At 33.3% G+C, this 19736-nt stretch overlaps 4 protein-coding genes across 4 annotated transcripts; 2 read left to right on the forward strand and 2 right to left on the reverse strand.

The window, feature by feature from the left end:
* Positions 1–676: 676 nt before the first annotated feature.
* LOC108851368 (abscisic acid receptor PYL9) lies at positions 677–1810 on the forward strand. Its single transcript, XM_018624790.2, has 3 exons — positions 677–914; positions 1097–1312; positions 1415–1810. Exons 1-3 carry the CDS (start codon positions 783–785, stop codon positions 1661–1663), a joined length of 597 nt encoding a protein of 198 aa, XP_018480292.1. The 5' UTR covers positions 677–782; the 3' UTR covers positions 1664–1810.
* Positions 1811–7393: 5583 nt separating this feature from the next.
* LOC108853529 (uncharacterized) lies at positions 7394–10367 on the reverse strand. Its single transcript, XM_018626945.2, has 6 exons — positions 10231–10367; positions 10005–10118; positions 8342–9739; positions 8195–8255; positions 7879–8102; positions 7394–7769 (listed from the first exon to the last, which is right to left on the reverse strand). Exons 3-6 carry the CDS (start codon positions 9688–9690, stop codon positions 7706–7708), a joined length of 1698 nt encoding a protein of 565 aa, XP_018482447.1. The 5' UTR covers positions 9691–9739; positions 10005–10118; positions 10231–10367; the 3' UTR covers positions 7394–7705.
* A 1137-nt stretch (positions 10368–11504) lies between these two features.
* LOC108859680 (NDR1/HIN1-like protein 6) lies at positions 11505–12713 on the reverse strand. Its single transcript, XM_018633591.2, has 2 exons — positions 11866–12713; positions 11505–11754 (listed from the first exon to the last, which is right to left on the reverse strand). Exons 1-2 carry the CDS (start codon positions 12663–12665, stop codon positions 11736–11738), a joined length of 819 nt encoding a protein of 272 aa, XP_018489093.1. The 5' UTR covers positions 12666–12713; the 3' UTR covers positions 11505–11735.
* Positions 12714–13526: 813 nt separating this feature from the next.
* Positions 13527–15918, forward strand: LOC108858057 (phosphatidylinositol 4-phosphate 5-kinase 10). Its single transcript, XM_018632044.2, has 9 exons — positions 13527–14050; positions 14130–14292; positions 14404–14514; positions 14619–14806; positions 14889–14980; positions 15082–15129; positions 15214–15306; positions 15393–15534; positions 15607–15918. The coding sequence occupies exons 1-9, from the start codon at positions 13908–13910 to the stop codon at positions 15896–15898; spliced, it is 1272 nt and encodes a 423-aa protein (XP_018487546.1). The 5' UTR covers positions 13527–13907; the 3' UTR covers positions 15899–15918.
* Positions 15919–19736: the final 3818 nt, after the last annotated feature.

The raw sequence follows: 19736 nt of genomic DNA on the forward strand, positions 1-19736 counted from the left end.
TATTTAAAACAAACCATGCATATTGATTATAATATAAATAACAGAATAATTAAAAAATATATTAATAAACTATCATAATGTAAATAAAATATTATAATGTATTTAATTTATAAATATTTATACCCGTGCATGAGCACGGAAAAATCACCTAGTACCAAGTAATTACCATCGATATAAATTTTTTGTTTCTTTGTTTGTTTGTTGCCGTGCATCTTGCAAAGCAAATAAAGTTATGTTTATGTTTGGTTGATGATTATACACTAAATATATTAAAAGACTAACAATTCAATAAAACAGACTATTTTATTTGATAAACAAAATATCTTTAAAGTTTTGAAACGACCTTACCTCATCATAACAAATAATTTTCTAAACATTGGTTTGTTTTATTCGGGTTAGGTCTCAAAAAGTCATACAGAAACAACAACCACAACAACAGTTGATTAATCATTTGTTGTTTTGCCTATATTAATAAAGATAAAGAAAAAAAAACTATTAGTATGACTTGAAAAGATTAAAATGTGTGAAGGAGAAGAAGCTAAAGAAAAGAGTTTAGGCACACAATAATAAAGGGTTTAATATGTCGGTGGGGTTCATTGATTATTGGGGGATATTATTAAATTAAATGATTTTATTTTTTGCTTGCATACCGAAGCATCTTTGGTCGCCCTTTATATTTGGTTTGTTTTCTTCTACACATCCATTCACTTCACAGATTCTCTCAAAGAAAGACAGAGAGAGAGAGAGAGAAGGGGAGAGTAAGATTCTAATCGGAAGAGGATATGGACGGAGGCATGGAGATGTACGGTGGACTTGAGACGATGCAGTACGTAAGGAGACATCATCAACATAACTGCAGAGAAGACCAGTGTACTTCTGCTCTTGTCAAACACATCAAAGCTCCTGTTCATCTCGTACGCTTTTGACTAATAAATAGTTTCTGATTTCTTGAACTTCCTCTGATCTCTCTCTCTATATAGTTTTTTTAGTTTTGATTAGTCAGATTTTGGCCTCTGCTTTAGTTTATTTTTTTCAAGCTGATGACTGAATAAAATAAAAGGTAATTTGAACTATGTATATATATATATATATATAGGTTTGGTCAGTGGTGAGGAGATTTGATGAGCCGCAGAAATACAAACCATTTGTGAGCAGATGCACAGTGATGGGCGATCCTGAAATAGGCAGCCTAAGAGAAGTTGATGTCAAATCTGGCCTCCCTGCAACTACAAGTACCGAGAGACTGGAGCTTCTGGACGACGACGAACACATACTCGGTATCAAAATCATCGGTGGTGACCATAGACTTAAGGTTGAAAACCAAAATTCTCATACATATTTTGTGTGTTTAGAGGAGGGAGGAGGAGAATGAGGAATCTGAAATATGTTTGTTTTATGTTTCTTAATTCGGCAGAATTACTCTTCGATTGTGACAGTTCATCCAGAGATAATCGAGGGAAGACCAGGAACAATGGTGATTGAATCGTTTGTAGTAGATGTTCCTCAAGGAAACACAAAGGATGAGACTTGCTACTTTGTGGAAGCACTCATAAGATGTAATCTGAAATCATTGGCACATGTTTCTGAAAGATTGGCTTCTCAGGATGACATCATTAATCTATCTATCGATATAAATCAAAATGGAGGAGGCCATAAAAAGTGAAAGTCAGTAGTGTGTTATATAATTCATCAAGATTTCATATATATCTTATATGCGTGTGTGTGATGTAAAAAAAGTTATATATGTCTTGTGCTGGTAAGTTTTGTGACCGCTCTCTTTAAGAATGTAAATAAGAATCAGTTTACACTAGTGAAAAAAACAAATAAAAAAAAACAAATTAATAATAGGGCAGCAAGGTCCATCCATCATCATATTTGGGGGGAGGGAACTTACAGCTCTTTTGAGACTCCTGCTCGGCCTTTGTGTCTGACATTAATGTTCCTTTCCCAGAAGAAGAGTCTGCCACTGTTGTTTCCTCTTCCGCGTAATACATAGTGAAACATGCCAATCGCTTGTTACGTCGTGATAATAACCGGCACTGTCCATCCCCAGAATGAGCTTCTGTGGGAGTGGGAAGCAGATCAGGAAAGGTTTTTTCATCATCTGCAGGTGACCTAGCCAGAAGCTTTCGTGGAGAGACGACGAGTCACCAGAACCTGACGTGAACTTGTGATCTTGCATGGAAGATGACACCTCTGGTGCTGAGAAGAAGTTGGGTTCTTGCGTCGACATCTCAGAGCAGCATAAAGATAAGCGTATCTCGATTGTCTTTTTAATGGTATATCACCAGAGCAGACAACTCAGGAAACGCTACCGTATCGGCTACGGCAGCTCCGGTGATCTGAGAAGAAGACGACTGAGTGCCCAAGGGTTTCTCATCTTTCTTTCTTTGGAATCTGTGTAACAACAACGGAAACGCGATTCAACAAAACCTAACAAGAATCAATCAAGAAAATTAGATAAGGCCAAACGCGAAGAACAGTTCTTCGACGACGGTGAATACTACGATTATAGTAACTACAGAGATGATTACAGTAACATCGAATCCACAGGTATCATCATCGTAATCATTATCACAACTTACACAAAATAAAGTTACCTCACTGTTTCTTCTTCTTTCTTCCCGAGAAAACGCCATGAATGACACTTCAAACGATAACAAATACTTGCGCCAATTTGCTATTTATACAGATTTTTAGTAATAACCCCCCCCCCCCCCCCCCCCCACACCAACTAAATATATATTGCTAAACAACCCGTCAATTATTTATCATTGAATTGCTCAAAGAACCATGCTTGGAAAATCCAAATGCATATTTATTTTTGGAATTAAAATAAATTTATTTAACATGATTTTTTATATAAGACAATTTATAGGTCTAGACACATTTATCTGATCTAAATCGTATCAAACAAAAAAAAGAAGCTTAAACTGGATCAAACTTTATAAACAACTGAACGAATTTTATATCTTTGAAAAAAAAAATCAGAATGAACGGAGACCAAATGGATATCTGATATTTTTAAATACAAAATTTATACATGCAAATATTAATTATATTTAATTTATAAATAATAAAACATCTTAAAAATACTACATCGGTTTCATAATAAATGTAGCTTTGACATATTTTACTCAGATTAAAAAATTGATACAATATACTATTGTATCTTTATTTAATGCATAATCATTTGAATAAAGGCAGTTCTCCTAAATAGATCATTTTAAAATTTTTGTCACAAGAAGAAATTTTAATGAGGAACATTACTAAATTTTTTAATTTAATAGCTAAAAGATCATACATATTGACTATTGTTAAAAGGAACTTTAGTTTATTTAAAATCAAAAAGGAATATACGTAACTGATAATATACAGTATCAAATGAATATCTACGTTGATATACAGCAGCTTGAATTTAATCTAATTATTCTATCACATCCTCTTAGAAATTTTTTTTATGTAAACCCCATACAAACCATATATCGAGTAGAAGTTTCATATTTTTATTGACAATTTAGAAGATTTGAATCCAAAGCAAACAGATTGGATTATACGTGTTAATATTCTGGGTATATGTAAAGAATATATCATTCACCAAGGTAAAAACTAACAAACTATATATACATACTTCTTTTACAAATACCTACCATACAAAAAGTAATGGATGATTTAATTTAAAATTTTATAGTTTTAGATTAACCTGAATGCTCAAAATTATATTTAATCTTATAAATTTAAAAATATAATATAATATTAGGTTTAGATTTTCTAAAATATATTTATACCCACAAATTAGCGGACATAATTTTAATTTCGTTCGAACGACAATTGTATCTCTTACCATAATTAAATGAGAATGTCAAATTCTGCTGCAATAATGCAATCTAAATATATTTGTTGGCTTTATCACACACACGAATTGATACAAAAATTATTTTGGCCTTTTCTTTTTCTGGAAACATTACTTAATTACACAATATTATTTTAGTGCAAGTAATCAGTGCATTCTTTTTTCAAAAAAAAAGTAATTAGTGCATCGTATCGTATCAAGAGTCGTATTACCAAATCCATAGGAGAATTAGTAATTTTGCTCTCGTAGTCTTAACTCAATCTCCTTTTTTTTGCTAGCTGTGAGCAGTTTGTTCTTTTGCAGAGAATTATTAGTAGAGGCCATGGCTTTTTTTTTTTTTTGCTTTCATACTTAAGCCGTAGATTTTGTGGTTTTATTTTTAGATTTTATTCCCGTAGAATTATTTTAAATTTTAAAAGCACTAATAAGAAAACTGCAAACAAATTAATTTCTAAACTAATATATTTCATTTTAAAGATTTTGTGCTATAACTTTATATTTTCTTACTAATTAATTTCTAAACTAATATATTTCATTTTAAAGATTTTGTGCTATAACTTTATATTTTCTCACTAGAGCTTGATTGCTTTAGTTTTATCATTGTTGAGAAAATTGAAACTGTATAGAACACTCACAACCATCACCAATCATTTCCTTAACTTTTAACATTTTGGCGCAAGTAATTACCGCAAGTCACGGACTATATTACCATAAATAACCAAAAAATAATACCAACATGTGAGAAAATCACGCGCCCTCACGCTCCCTTTTTCGATATACAAATATATTAATATAAACTGCCAGGCAATTTTCTTTTTTCATATATAAACATACATTAAATCTATAGATTATACATTCATATAACTCTAAATTTTATACATATCTATGAAATGGCCATACAAACTGTATACTTAATATAAGTTTGTAAATAATCTATAAATTATGTTACGTATGGAATATTCACCTAATAAGCTGTATATTTAAGCAGTGTTTTATTGAAAGTCCCTTTAAATAAATTTATAATTCTCAAAATAGCAATATATTTTTAGAGAACATCAAAAATAATTTCAGGCTTAAAACACGCATCCTTCTATTTGCCTATAGGAAAACAAACGAGTCTAAAGTTTCGCATATCCCATGAGAATAGAATTTGGAATTTTTCTAAATTTGATTCGCTTAAATCGGAACATAATAATGTGAGTAGCTTAAATTAGATATTCTTATTAATATATATAAGAATACTTCTTCTTCTATTGTACAAATAGAAACACTTCATTTATTTCCTAAATTTTTAAGTTTTAACCCACTATTAATCCATTTCTGTTATCCACGATGAGGAAATCCCTTCTACTCTTATTCACCTTATTAATTGCATTCATCATTCTTTCACTAGGTTTGTCTTACTATATTGCATACAGTAATTTTATAATAAAATGATTATAATAATTAGATCTTTTAAATTTTATTTTCAATATATTGTAGACCCACGTATTATTTTTGTTTACTATATAAAATATAGTATTAAATTATCTTTCAATGTAATTTCATAAATACCTAGCAGGCTAAAAAATATAAAAAAACCGAGCCAAACATTTTTGTGTTAACCCGTAAATATTTTAAGAGTTTATTTCCTATTTTTATTTTAAAAGTTTATAGTATTTATATATACATGATGAAGAAATACTGTGATAAAAAATTCTAGATATTCTCATTGTTATCATCTATTTCTTTAAATTTTTTCATGCACATAAAAAATATCTTAACCAGCATTTTTCATAATAGGATTTATTATATTTCTAATGTAAATTTATGTTATATTTTGAATCATCACATTATATATATATTATAGTTAATAAGTTATGATTTTCCTATATATACAATAGTTGTGTTTAAAACTGCAATTTTTTTTATTAATATGCACTTAATTCTTCAAAATATTTCTTCAAAAAATGAAAAATAATATTTCGTTCAAATCATATTTTTTATTTACTAATAAAATATATGTATCTTTTTATTTATAATGCTTAAAAATGGTTTACTAAGAACTTTTTGATGATAAATAAGTTTTATAATTCATTAAATAAACTTTATTATTATTTTTTCTCCCTTATAATTGAAATCTTTTATCTAACAGGAATGACGACAAATGCGCAGAAGAAAAAAAACAGAATTATGCCCTTCTCCAATCAAGTTAAACCGTTTTTGTCTTCCAGCACTATGTCGAAGTGAGTGTAAGAAGAAATTCCCAGCTCCTCGTATTGGTTTTGGTAGTGGTTATTGTGAAGATTTACAGAAGGGAATTTGTCACTGTGCTGTTCCTTGTGCTTCACGCTAAATGTTGTGAATATAATACAGAACCTAAAATCTATATTACCGTTTTAACTATAAATGTCTAAATATTTTTAGTATCATTAAAATAAAGTATTAGGATATTTGTATCAGATCTTTGGTTTATTTATAATAAATAACAATATGAATGTTAAATAATTCCAATCTTTATTAATAAAATTGGACTTTTTATAAATAAATGATCTATAGTGTTATCTCTACTTGATTTATTCTCTTTCCGTTAATTTCGGATTTTCCCAACCTACATGAAGTACAAGTTATAAGTTGGATATGTTGAAAAATATTTATACTTACAATGATGATACTTAAAGAGTTAATGTATACAATTTTTTTTAAAAAGCACATTGATGGTTTAAAATTCATATAAGTTATATATGTCAATTATTAATATTGTGGTGAACTCTATTTTATACATCAAATTTTAATATAAGAAAAAACAAAGATTCAATACAAAGATGGTAAACAAATATTCTACTTCCTATAAAAATTGACTTATTACCATATCAACTTCCTATTGGATATACATTAATGGAAAATGAATATAATATAACAAAAATTATTCGACATATTACATGTTAATATATTTACACAAATATATATTACATGGTCTAATCTTAAGGTATTATTTTTATATGATGTATGCTATTTGTTTATGATGCTTACAGATTTTTATGTGTAATATATGTTTGATGTACAAAATATGAGTTTAACGAGAGTGAGGTATTGGTCAAAGGGGTATCATGGACATTAACACAAGTATAATGTGTGTTGCAAGTAGAATATATATTATTATAATATTGTAAAGTTAAAATGTGTCATACGAAGTAAATTTTTCTAATTATTTTAAACGAAAATGTAAATACATCGACTTTATGCATGGTGTGGGGGTATGATACGAGGCCCATACTGAATAAATTAGACGTAGATGTTGGACTCCAATGGGTTTTAAAACTTTACATCGTGGATCAGTCTCATAAATTTGGACATGCGTCAGCTATCTACCGCAATAGCTTTACAGTGTCTTCTTTCTTGAATACGATTCAACTGAGTGTCTTCTTTCTTGAATACGATTCAACTGACAGATACAGCCTATCAAGACAGATCTAAAAATAATAAGATAGAGTGATGATTATAAAAACAGAGTTGATGATTTACTTTATTTGTTGATAGTTATTGATTTGATACACAATAAAAAAATAATCCAAAACATATCAATTTTTAAACATGATCACAAGAAAATCAGATTGTTATCTTTGACCGAAAATACAAACCGGTTTGGTTTGCTTCCAAAACAAGAAAAAAAGAAGACTGAAACACTAACATACAAAACCCCAAAAAGAGAAAGAGAAGAGAGGCAAGCTGTGGGTGGGGGGTCAAAAATCAGAACATAACCAACCAACCAACCAACCAACCAACCAACCAACCAATAATGATGTGTCACATAAAGCACAATTTACATTTCAATCAAAAAACGAAAGATTGAAGGCAGAAGAAGAGGCTGAATCAAGTTGATGAAGCTAGGTATCTTGGAACTCTCATGCCAAATCCATGCTTAACCTTGTCAATCCTGATTCATCACATTTCAAGATTTTTATCAGAATGACAAATGAGTTATATAATCAAAAAAAACTTGGTGTAAAACTTTCATTATAGAGAGACTCCCTTGGTGTGCTTACGTTGGAGCTAATTTGCCGAGGCTCTTAAGTTCCTCACCAGAGTCGCCATCAAGAACTCTTCCTGATATATCAACGATGTAAGAACGGTTATTGCCTCGAGGAAGACCTCTACTAGAAAGTAACTCAAGATCTCTCTCGTGAAGCTCTCTTGCGTTCACAAACACTCCCGTGTTTCCTGCACCGCAGTTATCCGGCATTGGACGGCTAAACTCTTCGATAAATGGCTGCATGCACCAAACCAAGATTTGTTATCAAACACAAAAACAAAAGATACATGCAAAACAGAGAGAGAGAGAGAGAGAGAGAGTGTCCTTACAGGTATGATACCGAGACAGGGGTGTCCCATCACTCCCCAGAATCCAGCACGGTAGTCATACCTAATGAGAAGAAGAAAAAAACATGACTTGTCTAAAACGAATTAAAAATAACTGTAACCGAGAGAGAGGAAAGAGAGTTAAGTCACCAGTAGTTGCCAGCTTGAACAGGTCCAGCTTGTTTCTCGGCGCTGATAACCTCATCTTCCGGTATAAGATGCCCATTCACCCACACCTCTAGCTCCCTGTCCCTGTCGTATTGGTCATCACTACTAGATCTGGTTTTATTATTATTATGAGTGGCCTCCTCTGATAAATTGTAATCGCTACTACTCTGCTTTCGGGTTCCACGTCTGGTCTCATCTTTACTAGCGTTTGAGATCCTTGAATTGTCATCAGACGACGTCACCTCAGTGTTGTTATTATAGTACCCGTTGTAAGAAATATCAGTTTCAGAAGCTAACTGTGACATTCCGTAAGTGAGCGCAGCAGCTCTGTTTACATTAGAATACTCAAAGAGCTCAAGAAGATTAGAATTTTCAGGAGGAGGAGGAGGAGGAGGAACTTTAGCGTCTTTGACTCTGCGGCGAACAGACTTGACGACGACCTCTTTTTGGGGGGAAACGCTTGATCTTTCTCCTTCTGAGTGTTGTTCACTAGGCGATGATACAGCTTTTGTTTCCAGTTGCATTCTTGGTTCCTCATTCTTAAGTGGCCTATCATTTACCACTACAGCAACAAGCTTATTATGGTCAATACTGAAACTGAAGACCTCAGAGCAAGCACCACATTGAAGCTTTTCTTGTTTCTTTCCCTCCTGAGAAAGATGAAGCTTCTTCCTAGGCAAGTAGAGCAGCTCAAAGCAATTGTGACAAGCTGCAAAGGGCGCACCTCCTGCTAGAGGATGGCAACGACGGGAACCAGCAGCCATTTTAACATACCCACGTCCACCCGTTTCAGAGTTAACTTCACTGGGTCGCCTCGTGTGACGACCACCACCACCGTGTGGACTAAAGGCTCTAATCTTCTCGGGATGGTGGGAAACAGGGTACCTACTCGGAAAGAATCTAGGGTCGTCGTGGAACTGCTGGGGGTCAAGTATGTCAGGACCAATATCTACATAATGTCCTTGAGGCAGCAGCATTTGGTTTGGGTAATGACCTGGATACAACAAGCTTTGATGCATTGGGAAACCACGAGGCCCCGGGGAAGGATACATTGACATTCCATAAGGAGGAGGATATGTTGGATTGTAATAAGGTGGCTGATGATGATGTGAGGCTCTTGGTGAATCTTGACCACGGAGAACGTGGCCTTTTAACGAATCAAGTTTTCTAAAAAGCTCTGCCTGTTGTTGATCTGTGTATTGAATCGGCTTGGTGTTTTTAGAAGAAGCGTCTTGGCGATTTCTCATGGGGGAACCCACCTCCTCCTCCTCCTCCTCCTTAAACCTTGTTTCTTCTTGGCTTCTGGAAGAAGCAGAACCGCTTCTCCTCATCCAATTTTTAATGTTTCTCCGACAAGAACTAGAGGTCTTGCTTCGTTAACTGCAAAAGTAACTCAAATAATACTAATCGTTGAATCTAATATCATGTTATCAAAAAAAAAAAAAATATCATGTTATCAACAGATATTTTTTTTTTTTCAGTCGAAACAGAAAATATTACTAGCATCATAGAGCAGCAAATCTTAAGACCATTACTTAGAGTAAAAAAAATAAAGGTTCTCGCAGTTTCAATGATTTCTAAGCATCCAGACGAGAAACCAAACACATAAACAAAAAAAGAGAGAGAGAGTAAAAATCAAACGCACCTCGAAGAAGAAGAGAAGCAAGGAGAAGATGAAGTGCAGACAATTTCTTGCTCCGATGAAAAGAATCAATCTATTAAGGAGCGTTCAGCCTCTTTGACAGAGCCATTTTTAAATCTGAAAAAAAAAGAGAGTAGAATTTGAAACTTTCAGAGGATTTTTAAACAATAATAAAAAAAAAAACAGAAGACTTAGAGCTGTTGGGGGTTGCTTTAAAGGTGGAGAAAACCTTCTTTATTTTCTTCTCTTGCCCCTTTTGCTTCCCTTTTTGTTTACCCTGACTATTATGAAAGATGGAGATGCAAATATCTCCGGCCACCTCTCAGTGTAAGACCAGCAGTAGCACCATTAACCGATAGATATAAACTCTACTAACAAAATTTGAAACGATGGGTGTTACTAGGTCAAGTAAGTTGACCTTTCTGTTAACGTGACGACCAACATGGTATCTTTTTTTTATTATTATAAATATCACATTAGTTCATACGCATAATCATATGCTCATTGCGATGGATGATTTTACCTTCTAAACCATAACTATTTAATTTTATTATTGTATCTAGTTATGAAATTAACATGTTGCTATAGTTAAGTTAACGATGCCATGTTCTAGGACGTGTTTATATAGTATTATATTCTAATTCTAAAAGCTCACAGCTTTGTCTATTTAGTTTGAATAATCAATGCTTTAAATATTACTAGTTTACTAAAAATTCAAATACTATATAGCTGAAAGGAAAAACAAAAACTCAAATACTCTAATATGGACTAGTTGTTAGTTTATTACCATCATCATTATCTTAAAAGTTTACAAATGTGTTTTAGTTTTTACCAAAAAAAAAGTGTTTTAGTTATTGGAACTTTTGTATATATGTGTGGGTGACAATGACATTGCAAAAAAAAACACAAAGGTGACATTGACGCTGCATAACAAAATATTATAGCTGTCGAGTAATTTTTATACAAGTCGGTACTTTAATATTATACTCCACTTGCTTAGGTTTGACAAATCTGTCAGTACTAGTTGAACAAACCGTTTTAGAGAATTTTGTCTAGAACTTATCCTAAACAAAAACTATGTTTCAAATGTTTGAATGATTATTGCATTGTATTGAAGAGAAGACATTTAAAAGAACAAAAACAAGATTTCTCACAATCGTCAACAACATGCATAAAAGCTGAACTATTACTAGTATGAGGTTTTGTTTTGGTTTCCTCTCTGCCGTTAATGGTGGTTTATCGTTATCGATGCAAGAATAACGGAACGGCTGCTGCTTATACGGATGGCGTAGTTGCTGGAGGAATGTACCTCTTCACCTTCTCCCTGGTTTTCGTTTTTTTATATTGTTTTTTTTATGGTTATAGTTGGATTCATGTACTAGGATTTAACCAGTGTATGATAAATGTGAATAACTTCTGTTCGGTAGATCATAGATATACCAGATTTCAGATTTTTAATTACCGGGATAAATCACATTATTGAAGAACAATTTGGAACTTCAATACTTTCACCAATCAAAAGAACCGACAATTTGGTAATCTAAATGCCAAAAACATAACACAGGCGACTAACAATGAATGATCAATAGGCATATGTATAACACATTTGTAACGAATTGAAACTGAACTAGAAATAGAAACATTGCTGAATAAATAGTATTTGATGTCCCTCGTATTGCTCTCATGGTTTTTGACATGTCCTTCTTTGAGGCTTAGCCCAACCACACCGTTCTCTCATGACCGCAATTTAATCCTGCAATGATCCGATCAAATGGCTATATGATCGAATATTCTACACATATAATTTTATGCATAATGCTTCATATACATCTTTTAAAATGCTTGATTTCATATTAATACGTACCATTTCAGAATTGTGATGGTGCATTTGCCCATTTGCGAATCAAGCGTTAGTAACCTAACACCACCACATTTGAGACTAACGCCCATATTAACAATCCTGCGACTGCCCACAGCCAATCCAACTTTCGTCTTAGCTGATACCTTCACAAGCAAGGTTTTACTCTTCAGCTCAGCCCGTAGCCTCTTCGCCGTCGGATCATCCACCTGCAGTGTCCTCACTCTCGTCCGGATGATCACCGCCGTCCGATTCCCTGGCTTCTGAACAAAGCCTTTGACTTTGGTTGACCCCAAATTAGTCTCAAAGTCTTTCTCTCCGAGGATCACAGCCACGTCAGCATCTCCGTAGTAAAACCCCAGCTTTCCGTTAGGGTTTCTGAAGTCGAGCATCGTCGTCGCGTCCGCCGTCAGAAACGACCAGCCGTCGTCTGTTTTCCCGCTGGAAAAGTTGAAGTTGCTGGTTCTGAAAGAGGCGAGGCGGAGGACGGGGAGTTTCGGGCTGTACCAAAGGAAAAAAACAGCGCCGGCGACGAGGAGGAGGAGAAGAATCACGGCGACCACTATACAGAAGCAGCAGCAGAAGACGCGGCAGCGGCTCCAGCGACGTTTCTTCTCGGGGTAGAGTGAGGCCGGATGCATAGGCCTCGGCCGACGGCGTGGAAGCGTCGCTGTTCCGGACGGCGTTTCAGATGCTGGTGGGTTCTGCTGATCACGGAATCCTGGAGGTTTCTGGAGTGCTGGTTTTAACGGTTTCTCCGCCGCATTTTCCTCATCGGTGGCGATGTTTGCCGTCTTTTGGTCCATGTTTACCCTAACTAATAAATTAGGTTTTCAAAAAGTGGAATTTATAATAAAAAAAAGTATTCAAAAACTGAAATTTTTATGATGAATCAGAGCTTTTAGATACTTTCACTAAAATATAAGTTACGTTGATTCAGGAAAGAATATATCACATACCTATGAGGATTAATAAGGAACTGCACCCCACCCCCCCACGTTGTAACTTCAAACGTGCGTGCCGCTCGTCTTTATGGAATGCAAACTGATTGGCGTTTACTATCACAGCTTGCTTTTCTTGTACTATACGTAAGCGTCTCTGGAAATGCAATGACACATTATATGGACCGGCCGGCCGTGGCTAGTTAAGATAGTGACCACCATGTTTATATGAAACTATACAGCTCGCATCTTTGACCTTGTCTAAGGCTGGCTAAAATGTGTATGTCGCTAGATACGCCTTTATGAAAGTATACAGCTCGTTTATTTGACGTTTATAAACTTTGGCTTTGTTATGTTTTAAGAATAATATAATATACACAAGGAATCACGTAAAATACATTATCTGTTTGTGTTGTCATCACATAATAATTTGAACTATATATGTCGTGAAATATATCTATAGGAAATGGTGGATCTTCTCGTCTCTAAACGAATGAATGTCAAACGTGAGGGAAGCACGTCGACGATGTTCAAGGGCCCAGATTTATGGAACACGATAGCGTGTCACCACCACTGATTGGGCAGTGATATGATTATGGGCCTATATCTTTTTTTGAGCAAATTATGGGCCTATATCTAAAAATAAGTAAGAAAGGAGTAATTAAACAGAAAAATGAAACAGAACGCGGGAACTGGTTGCAAAACAGAGGAAAATGAGTTGGATCATCGAGGGGCGAACTACAACGGCCAAATTTGGCATATCCCATTCCTTCTTTATTTTTCAATCTCAACAAGAAAACAAAAAGTCTCTCGTTTCTTTCGAAACCTAGGGAACTCTTCTTCTTCTTCTTCTTTCTCCTCTTTTGTTGAGACATGTATTATTAATATCTTCCTCCTCCTCCTCTGTTTTTTATTTATTTTTCTACGTGATTTTCTCGTAGGTTATTTGAATAAGATTTTTGATAATTGTGGTGTTGGTATTATTAGACATCTCTGAGAATTTCGATTTCTAGGGTTTGTATTCCTGGGTCGAAATAGGGTTCTAGGAGGGCATACAAAGATGTGGGATTGAGATCTCCTTGGAGGTTGAGAGAGGGTTTGACGGAAATGAGTACAAAGGAGATAACAGGCAAGGATGTGAAAGCCACAGAGAAGAACAGGATTCGATACTCTTCAAGGCACATTAAACATCTTCCACCTGGAACCATTACTGAGTTTGAATGGAAGGATTACTGTCCCTTGGGCTTCAGGTAATCTTTTCATTCCATTGTTTCTTTAATCTTCTCAGCTAAGGATATATATAATATACACTTTGTTTCAATTTTGTAGACTTGTGCAAGAGCTTGAGGATATTAACCATGCTGAATATTTGAAATCCATCTGTAATGATGAGACGTTAAGGAAGCTTTCTACTGGGAAAGTTGGTAATATGTTTCTTCTTTCCAAAGATGACCGCTTTCTCATCAAGATTCTTCGCAAATCCGAAATTAAGGTACTACTTTGCAAATTTCTTTTTGTCTTTTTTTTTTAAAAGGAATTTATCTCATTTTGAGCCTTCTCATTTTTGTCTCCATGCTTTGGATAAATCTTCGCTTTCATGTAGGTAATACTAGAGATGTTGCCTGGCTACTACCAACATATTCATACAAACAGGTCTACCTTGTTGTCCAAGAACTATGGAGCTCATTCTCTCAAACCTATTGGAGGTGTTAAGGTAACTAATTTAAATTTAAAAAAAAAACAATGAAGTGCCATATAGAAATATTTTCTATACAAATATATTGCTTAATAAACATCTAATCTTATGTCCGTGAGCAGACATATTTTGTGGTCATGTCAAACATACTGCAGTCAGATGTTTTTATGAACAAGGTCTATGATCTAAAGGGTTCATCACAAGGCCGGACTAACAAGAAGATCAAAGTGAGAGATAAGACCATACTTAAAGATATAGACCTTGATTTTCATTTCTACGTGGATTCCCTTGCCAGGCACCGCCTCATCAAGTGAGTTTTTTTTCCTCTGATTCTTCTCTCAGGGGGAATGATTTTAGATGCTCACAAGATATTTTTTTATCATCCCACACAGGCAGACAAAGCTAGATTGTGAACTATTGGAAGATGAAGGGATAATGGATTATAGCTTAATGCTTGGTTTACAAGTTAAAGGTTCATGTCAAGGTAGAGTGAAAACTAAAGCATCTCATGTCTTTATTCTTGCCAAATGATAAGACATTTTATAGCTTATAATAAATTGTTTTATCTGATCAACTTCCATACAGGCTCAACTGATGAATTAATCCCTGTATACGATAGCTTCACATCACTAGGTTAAAATCCCTCCCCATGTTTACCTTAATTCACTAGGAAAAGAATATATGAAACTGTACATACGTTTTTGGTCAATCTCGCAGGATCTGTTGACAGCAACAGCTCCAAGTTTATGAAGACAGCTACAAACTCTCCAGATAGTTCTTCAACAATGTATTCATGCACTCCAAGCAGAGGTGATTTTATATCCGTCCCTAAATGATATCTTTGTTTAAATACTATAAAGAGAAGCCTTCTCGTCATATTTTCATTTGATACACAGACTCAATTGATAGTGAGGACTCCTCAGTGAATATACAATCCGTGGCAAGCATGTGTCCTAGTTCAGCACCAACGAACGCTTCTGATTCTCCACAAGGAAGCATTGTCTCCAAAACAACACCCACTAACATCTTCCAAAACAGGTAACCGAGTCTGACAATTTCTTGCTATTGTGTGGATACCAACTCTGTGTGAAAAATGGGGTTTTCTTGCAGCGCAAGCACAAACTTCGGCATGAGGATACCTGGACGAGCACGAAGGGTGGGGAGAGGAGAATCAGGGAAGACCGTTAAAGGAGGTGGAGAGGAATGGTACGACGTTATATTGTACCTTGGGATTATAGACATTTTCCAAGACTATGGTGTGAGAAAACGCATTGAACATTGTGTCAAGTCTATTCAACACAGCTCTAAGACTATTTCAGCCGTCCATCCCAAGATTTACTCTTCTCGTTTCCAAGACTTTGTCTCTCAGATCTTCTTACCGGACGAAGATATTTCTAATTGATTTTAACTACCATGTATTAATATTTCTACTTATTTATCTAATCTATTAAAACTGAAGTACAAATTTAAAATAACCCTAACTTTTCCTAAAGAATTACAATCTCATGCCACTAGAAAATATTTTGCAATTAAAGAAGTAAATTTGAATTACCAAAATCAACGTGATTTAATATATTAACTATACAAATATTTATTCACAAATACTTAATCTCTACCAAATCATACATTAACTCAACCAAATCAACGTGACTTCTTAGCTTTGTAAAACCTTACCCATTGTTTGATTGATTTTACTCGCAAGCAACCTTTCTCCACTTAGCAAATGAGTTTTAGTTGATTTGTTTTGGAATTTATTTTCTTTTCTCAACCATAGCAAATGATTGAAGAGATTGATAAATCTATTGTCAAACCTTCGCCTAGATTCATTTGTATTGATTCTTATTAGGAGTTGAAATTTGTTATCTCATCTCTTAGATAATGGAACCTTAGTCTATGTGCTTTGAAACTCTTTTTAAGTGTCGTGGAACTCTTTTTTTGCTGTGAAACTCTTTTTTAATCTGTGTCTATGTGCTGTGAAACTTTTTTGTTTCTCTTTGATGGAATGCACATTAGTTTGTGTCCCATTTATTTTCCCTGCAGCTAATGATGGTCTTGAGAGTTCATTTGTTGGATTGAAGAAAAAAAAAAGCCCGTAAGTGTTTTGATGATTTGTGTCTTCTAAGTTACAGGTGGCTTGATGACTCTCATTCTCATATTTTTTTTTTGTTTTGATGGTTAGGTTGAAATTTCAAGCTCATTGAATGAAAGAAGTCTGGATGCTGATTTGGATTGTATTTTTAGATTGTTTTCTTTGCATATCATTAACTTTTTCTAGCGGAAAATGTTTTCCTGTCTGAAGCTTACAGAAAATACATTACGAGGAAGATGCAGAGGGAATATAATCAATAGATTTGCAGGTCAGCAATGTTACCCTGGGAGGGAAGTGATATGAGTTACATATATGACGAGGTGAATATATCTATAGTTGAATATATCAACTTTATGGATCTTTGCAAAGACATTCTCACGCTTTAACATGGCCTCCTCTTCCTTTCTCAAAAAAAAAATCAAAAACATGGCTTCTGCCACATATTCATACTTATGGCTACGATAATTATTTGAGCTAATTGACTAAATTCAAAATATTGTTGTTGATCCAGTATCTTAACTAAACTACGATAATTATTTGAAAAAGGGTTTAATGTTGAAGATAATTATTTGAAAAAGGTTTAGTGTTGAAGATAAACTATTATTTCAACTTTAACATGTTTACCAAACTAAACTAATCATCAAAAAGTAATTCATATATGAAAATAATTACGAGAACCACAATAATATTCAGGGACCATAAACAAACTTAGAAAATATTAATCAAAGACCATATTTCCAATTTTACCTGCGTTATAGTTCCCAAGACTTAGTTACAATTTTCTGTTATTTTTAAAATATAATAAATACTCCCTCCGTATCACTTTAAGAGGTGTTTAGAGGAATTTTTTTTTTTGTTTTAAAATAGTTGATGTTATCACTATTCTAAGTAGAATTTAATAATATTTGAATTTTTTGACCAATTACAAAATACTAAGGCTTTTTCTTATTGGTCGAAGTAATTTCATTTAATAATTTTTATATAACCAAGATAAATTGTATAGAAATTTGTATTTTCTTAATTCATGTGCAAAAATCTTAAAAAATCACAAACCGATACAAAAGGAGTATTAATTAGTGGTCATATCTCCAAAGTTAGTTAAGAAAATTTATCACTGTTTATTCTAATAAACTCTTATACTAAAAATTCAGGTTTCAGGGATCAAAAACTTCAGTCTCATTCAGATATTTCTAAATTTTTGCTTCAGATTTGATTCGTTTTTTTCGGATTTAAATTACTCATTTAAATTAAATTTAAATATAAAATTTATTATATATCTAAAATACTTCGGTTCGAATTCAGTTTCAATTTCTTAAATACCAAAATTTTGAATAATTTGGATATTTAATCAATTTCGGTTCAGGTTTGATACTATTTTTTGGATCGAGATCGGTTCAATTTTTTGGATTCGTTTTTTCTCAGTTCTAATATTGACAATAAAAACAAATAGAAACATACTTTATAAAATTACACCCGCGCGGGCGCGCGGGTCAAAATCTAGTATTCACTTATACATACAGCCTAGCCAATATTTGTTTACAAAAAAAAAACAAAGTCCACAACTTTTTTTTTCCTTTTTTTTTGACATAAATCGAAGGTCAATATTTTCATTAAAAAGGAATTTTCATCTATTGGTTTAATTATTTATGTAGACGTAATGTCAATTTAAAGGAAACTCCATAATTTTTCTTTTTTTTTAAAACGCTACCCTCCATCTCAAATTTCGAAGAAGCGGCCCAGCATTCGGCCCATTTCTGCTTTTAAGAATATAATTAGCCCATGTAAAACGCTACCCTCCATCTCAAATTTCGAAGAAGCGGCCCAGCATTCGGCCCATTTCTGCTTTTAAGAATATAATTAGCCCATGTCGGAAAGTAAATAGATAGGAGCGGTGCAAGCTTGACCACGTGTTGAAGGGTGATTATTGTAAGGAGAACGAAGAAGCGTGTCCAATTAGCCGACAGCTGAGGAATGAAAAGCTGAGTCGGCATCTATGTGAACAAGTCAAACCTCCGCCTCGCATGTTTGTGGGTTGTTTGACTTATTCACCATTCAAGAGCGCATGCTTCACTTTTTATTAACTATTATCTCCGCAAATTACCTTAACACATTTTCACTGCTCTTTACTATTGGTTTCATAATTTCAATTTTTCAATTGCGCATGCGAGATTACGTGACTAATATACTTTTTATGACAAAATATTCAAGTTTGCAAATTATTGAATCAATTACTATTATTATTATGTGCATGTATAAGAGATAAGTATGACCTCTAAATATATTTAAAATATAGATTTTCATAACGAAATATTCAAATATATACCTAATACATTCCACGAACTAAATTTTAAACTATTAGAAATGTAATAAGTGAATCAAGAAATTAAAATGATATAAAATTTGGAATGATATATTACCAAATCAAACTGCCGAAAGCAATATGCTGGTGTTGGTAGCTGTCGGGCATATTAGTATCCAAATACGATCGACTGCGTGTCTTTAGTACCCATTATTTCTCTTATATAACTTTTCTCTCCTTATTTTATCCGATACTATATTTCGTTTTCCACACTTACATTTTTTTTGAGCAAAATTCCACACTTACATATGATTTTTCGAGGCAATCTATTAATTTGTGTATTATATTCTCTTTATTTCTAAATAAGTGTAACTTTGACATTGTTAATGTGTTGAAAATATATGTAAATTGTTATTAATTATATTTCTCTAACCAATAGTATTTGAGAAAAATAAAATTATTTATAAATCAATGCAATTTGCAATTAATTTTTAGGTAAAATAAATATAATTTATATTGAAATTATAAAGTGACACTTTCTGTATAATAAAAAAATTTAAAATGATGTATTTATATTTTTAGATGTATTTATATTTGTAACAAGTTGTCCTATGTACAGTATATTCACAAACTAAGATGTTATACATAATTTTAAAATAATATACATATAAGTCTTGGTTATTTCCACAAGATATACGTCTCTGATCCCAAATTAAAACAACCGGTTCCTGGTTTTAGTTTGAAAAAGTGTAGAAAATAACAACTCCAAATGTTGACCTAAAAAGGAATAGTTCCAAATAGAAAAACTCATAAAAGTTGATATCTTTGGTTTACATTGCTGAGATCTCATGT

The sequence above is a fragment of the Raphanus sativus genome, chromosome 1, assembly GCF_000801105.2.
Source record: "Raphanus sativus cultivar WK10039 chromosome 1, ASM80110v3, whole genome shotgun sequence".
NCBI classification, from domain to species: Eukaryota; Viridiplantae; Streptophyta; class Magnoliopsida; order Brassicales; family Brassicaceae; genus Raphanus; species Raphanus sativus.

Excerpts from the sequence above, each read along its gene's own strand:
- LOC108851368 (XM_018624790.2), top strand. The coding sequence starts at position 783 with ATGGACGGAGGCATGGAGATGTACGGTGGACTTGAGACGATGCAGTAC. Across the intron at positions 915-1,096 it reads TCAAAGCTCCTGTTCATCTC|GTTTGGTCAGTGGTGAGGAG; the intron begins GTACGCTTTTGA and ends ATATATATATAG. Across the intron at positions 1,313-1,414 it reads GTGGTGACCATAGACTTAAG|AATTACTCTTCGATTGTGAC; the intron begins GTTGAAAACCAA and ends TTAATTCGGCAG.
- LOC108858057 (XM_018632044.2), top strand. The coding sequence starts at position 13,908 with ATGAGTACAAAGGAGATAACAGGCAAGGATGTGAAAGCCACAGAGAAG. Across the intron at positions 15,130-15,213 it reads CGATAGCTTCACATCACTAG|GATCTGTTGACAGCAACAGC; the intron begins GTTAAAATCCCT and ends TCAATCTCGCAG. Across the intron at positions 15,307-15,392 it reads TTCATGCACTCCAAGCAGAG|ACTCAATTGATAGTGAGGAC; the intron begins GTGATTTTATAT and ends TTTGATACACAG.
- LOC108859680 (XM_018633591.2), bottom strand. The coding sequence starts at position 12,665 with ATGGACCAAAAGACGGCAAACATCGCCACCGATGAGGAAAATGCGGCG.
- LOC108853529 (XM_018626945.2), bottom strand. The coding sequence starts at position 9,690 with ATGAGGAGAAGCGGTTCTGCTTCTTCCAGAAGCCAAGAAGAAACAAGG. Across the intron at positions 8,103-8,194 it reads CCTGTCTCGGTATCATACCT|CCATTTATCGAAGAGTTTAG; the intron begins GTAAGGACACTC and ends TGGTGCATGCAG. Across the intron at positions 7,770-7,878 it reads CTCGGCAAATTAGCTCCAAC|GATTGACAAGGTTAAGCATG; the intron begins GTAAGCACACCA and ends GTGATGAATCAG.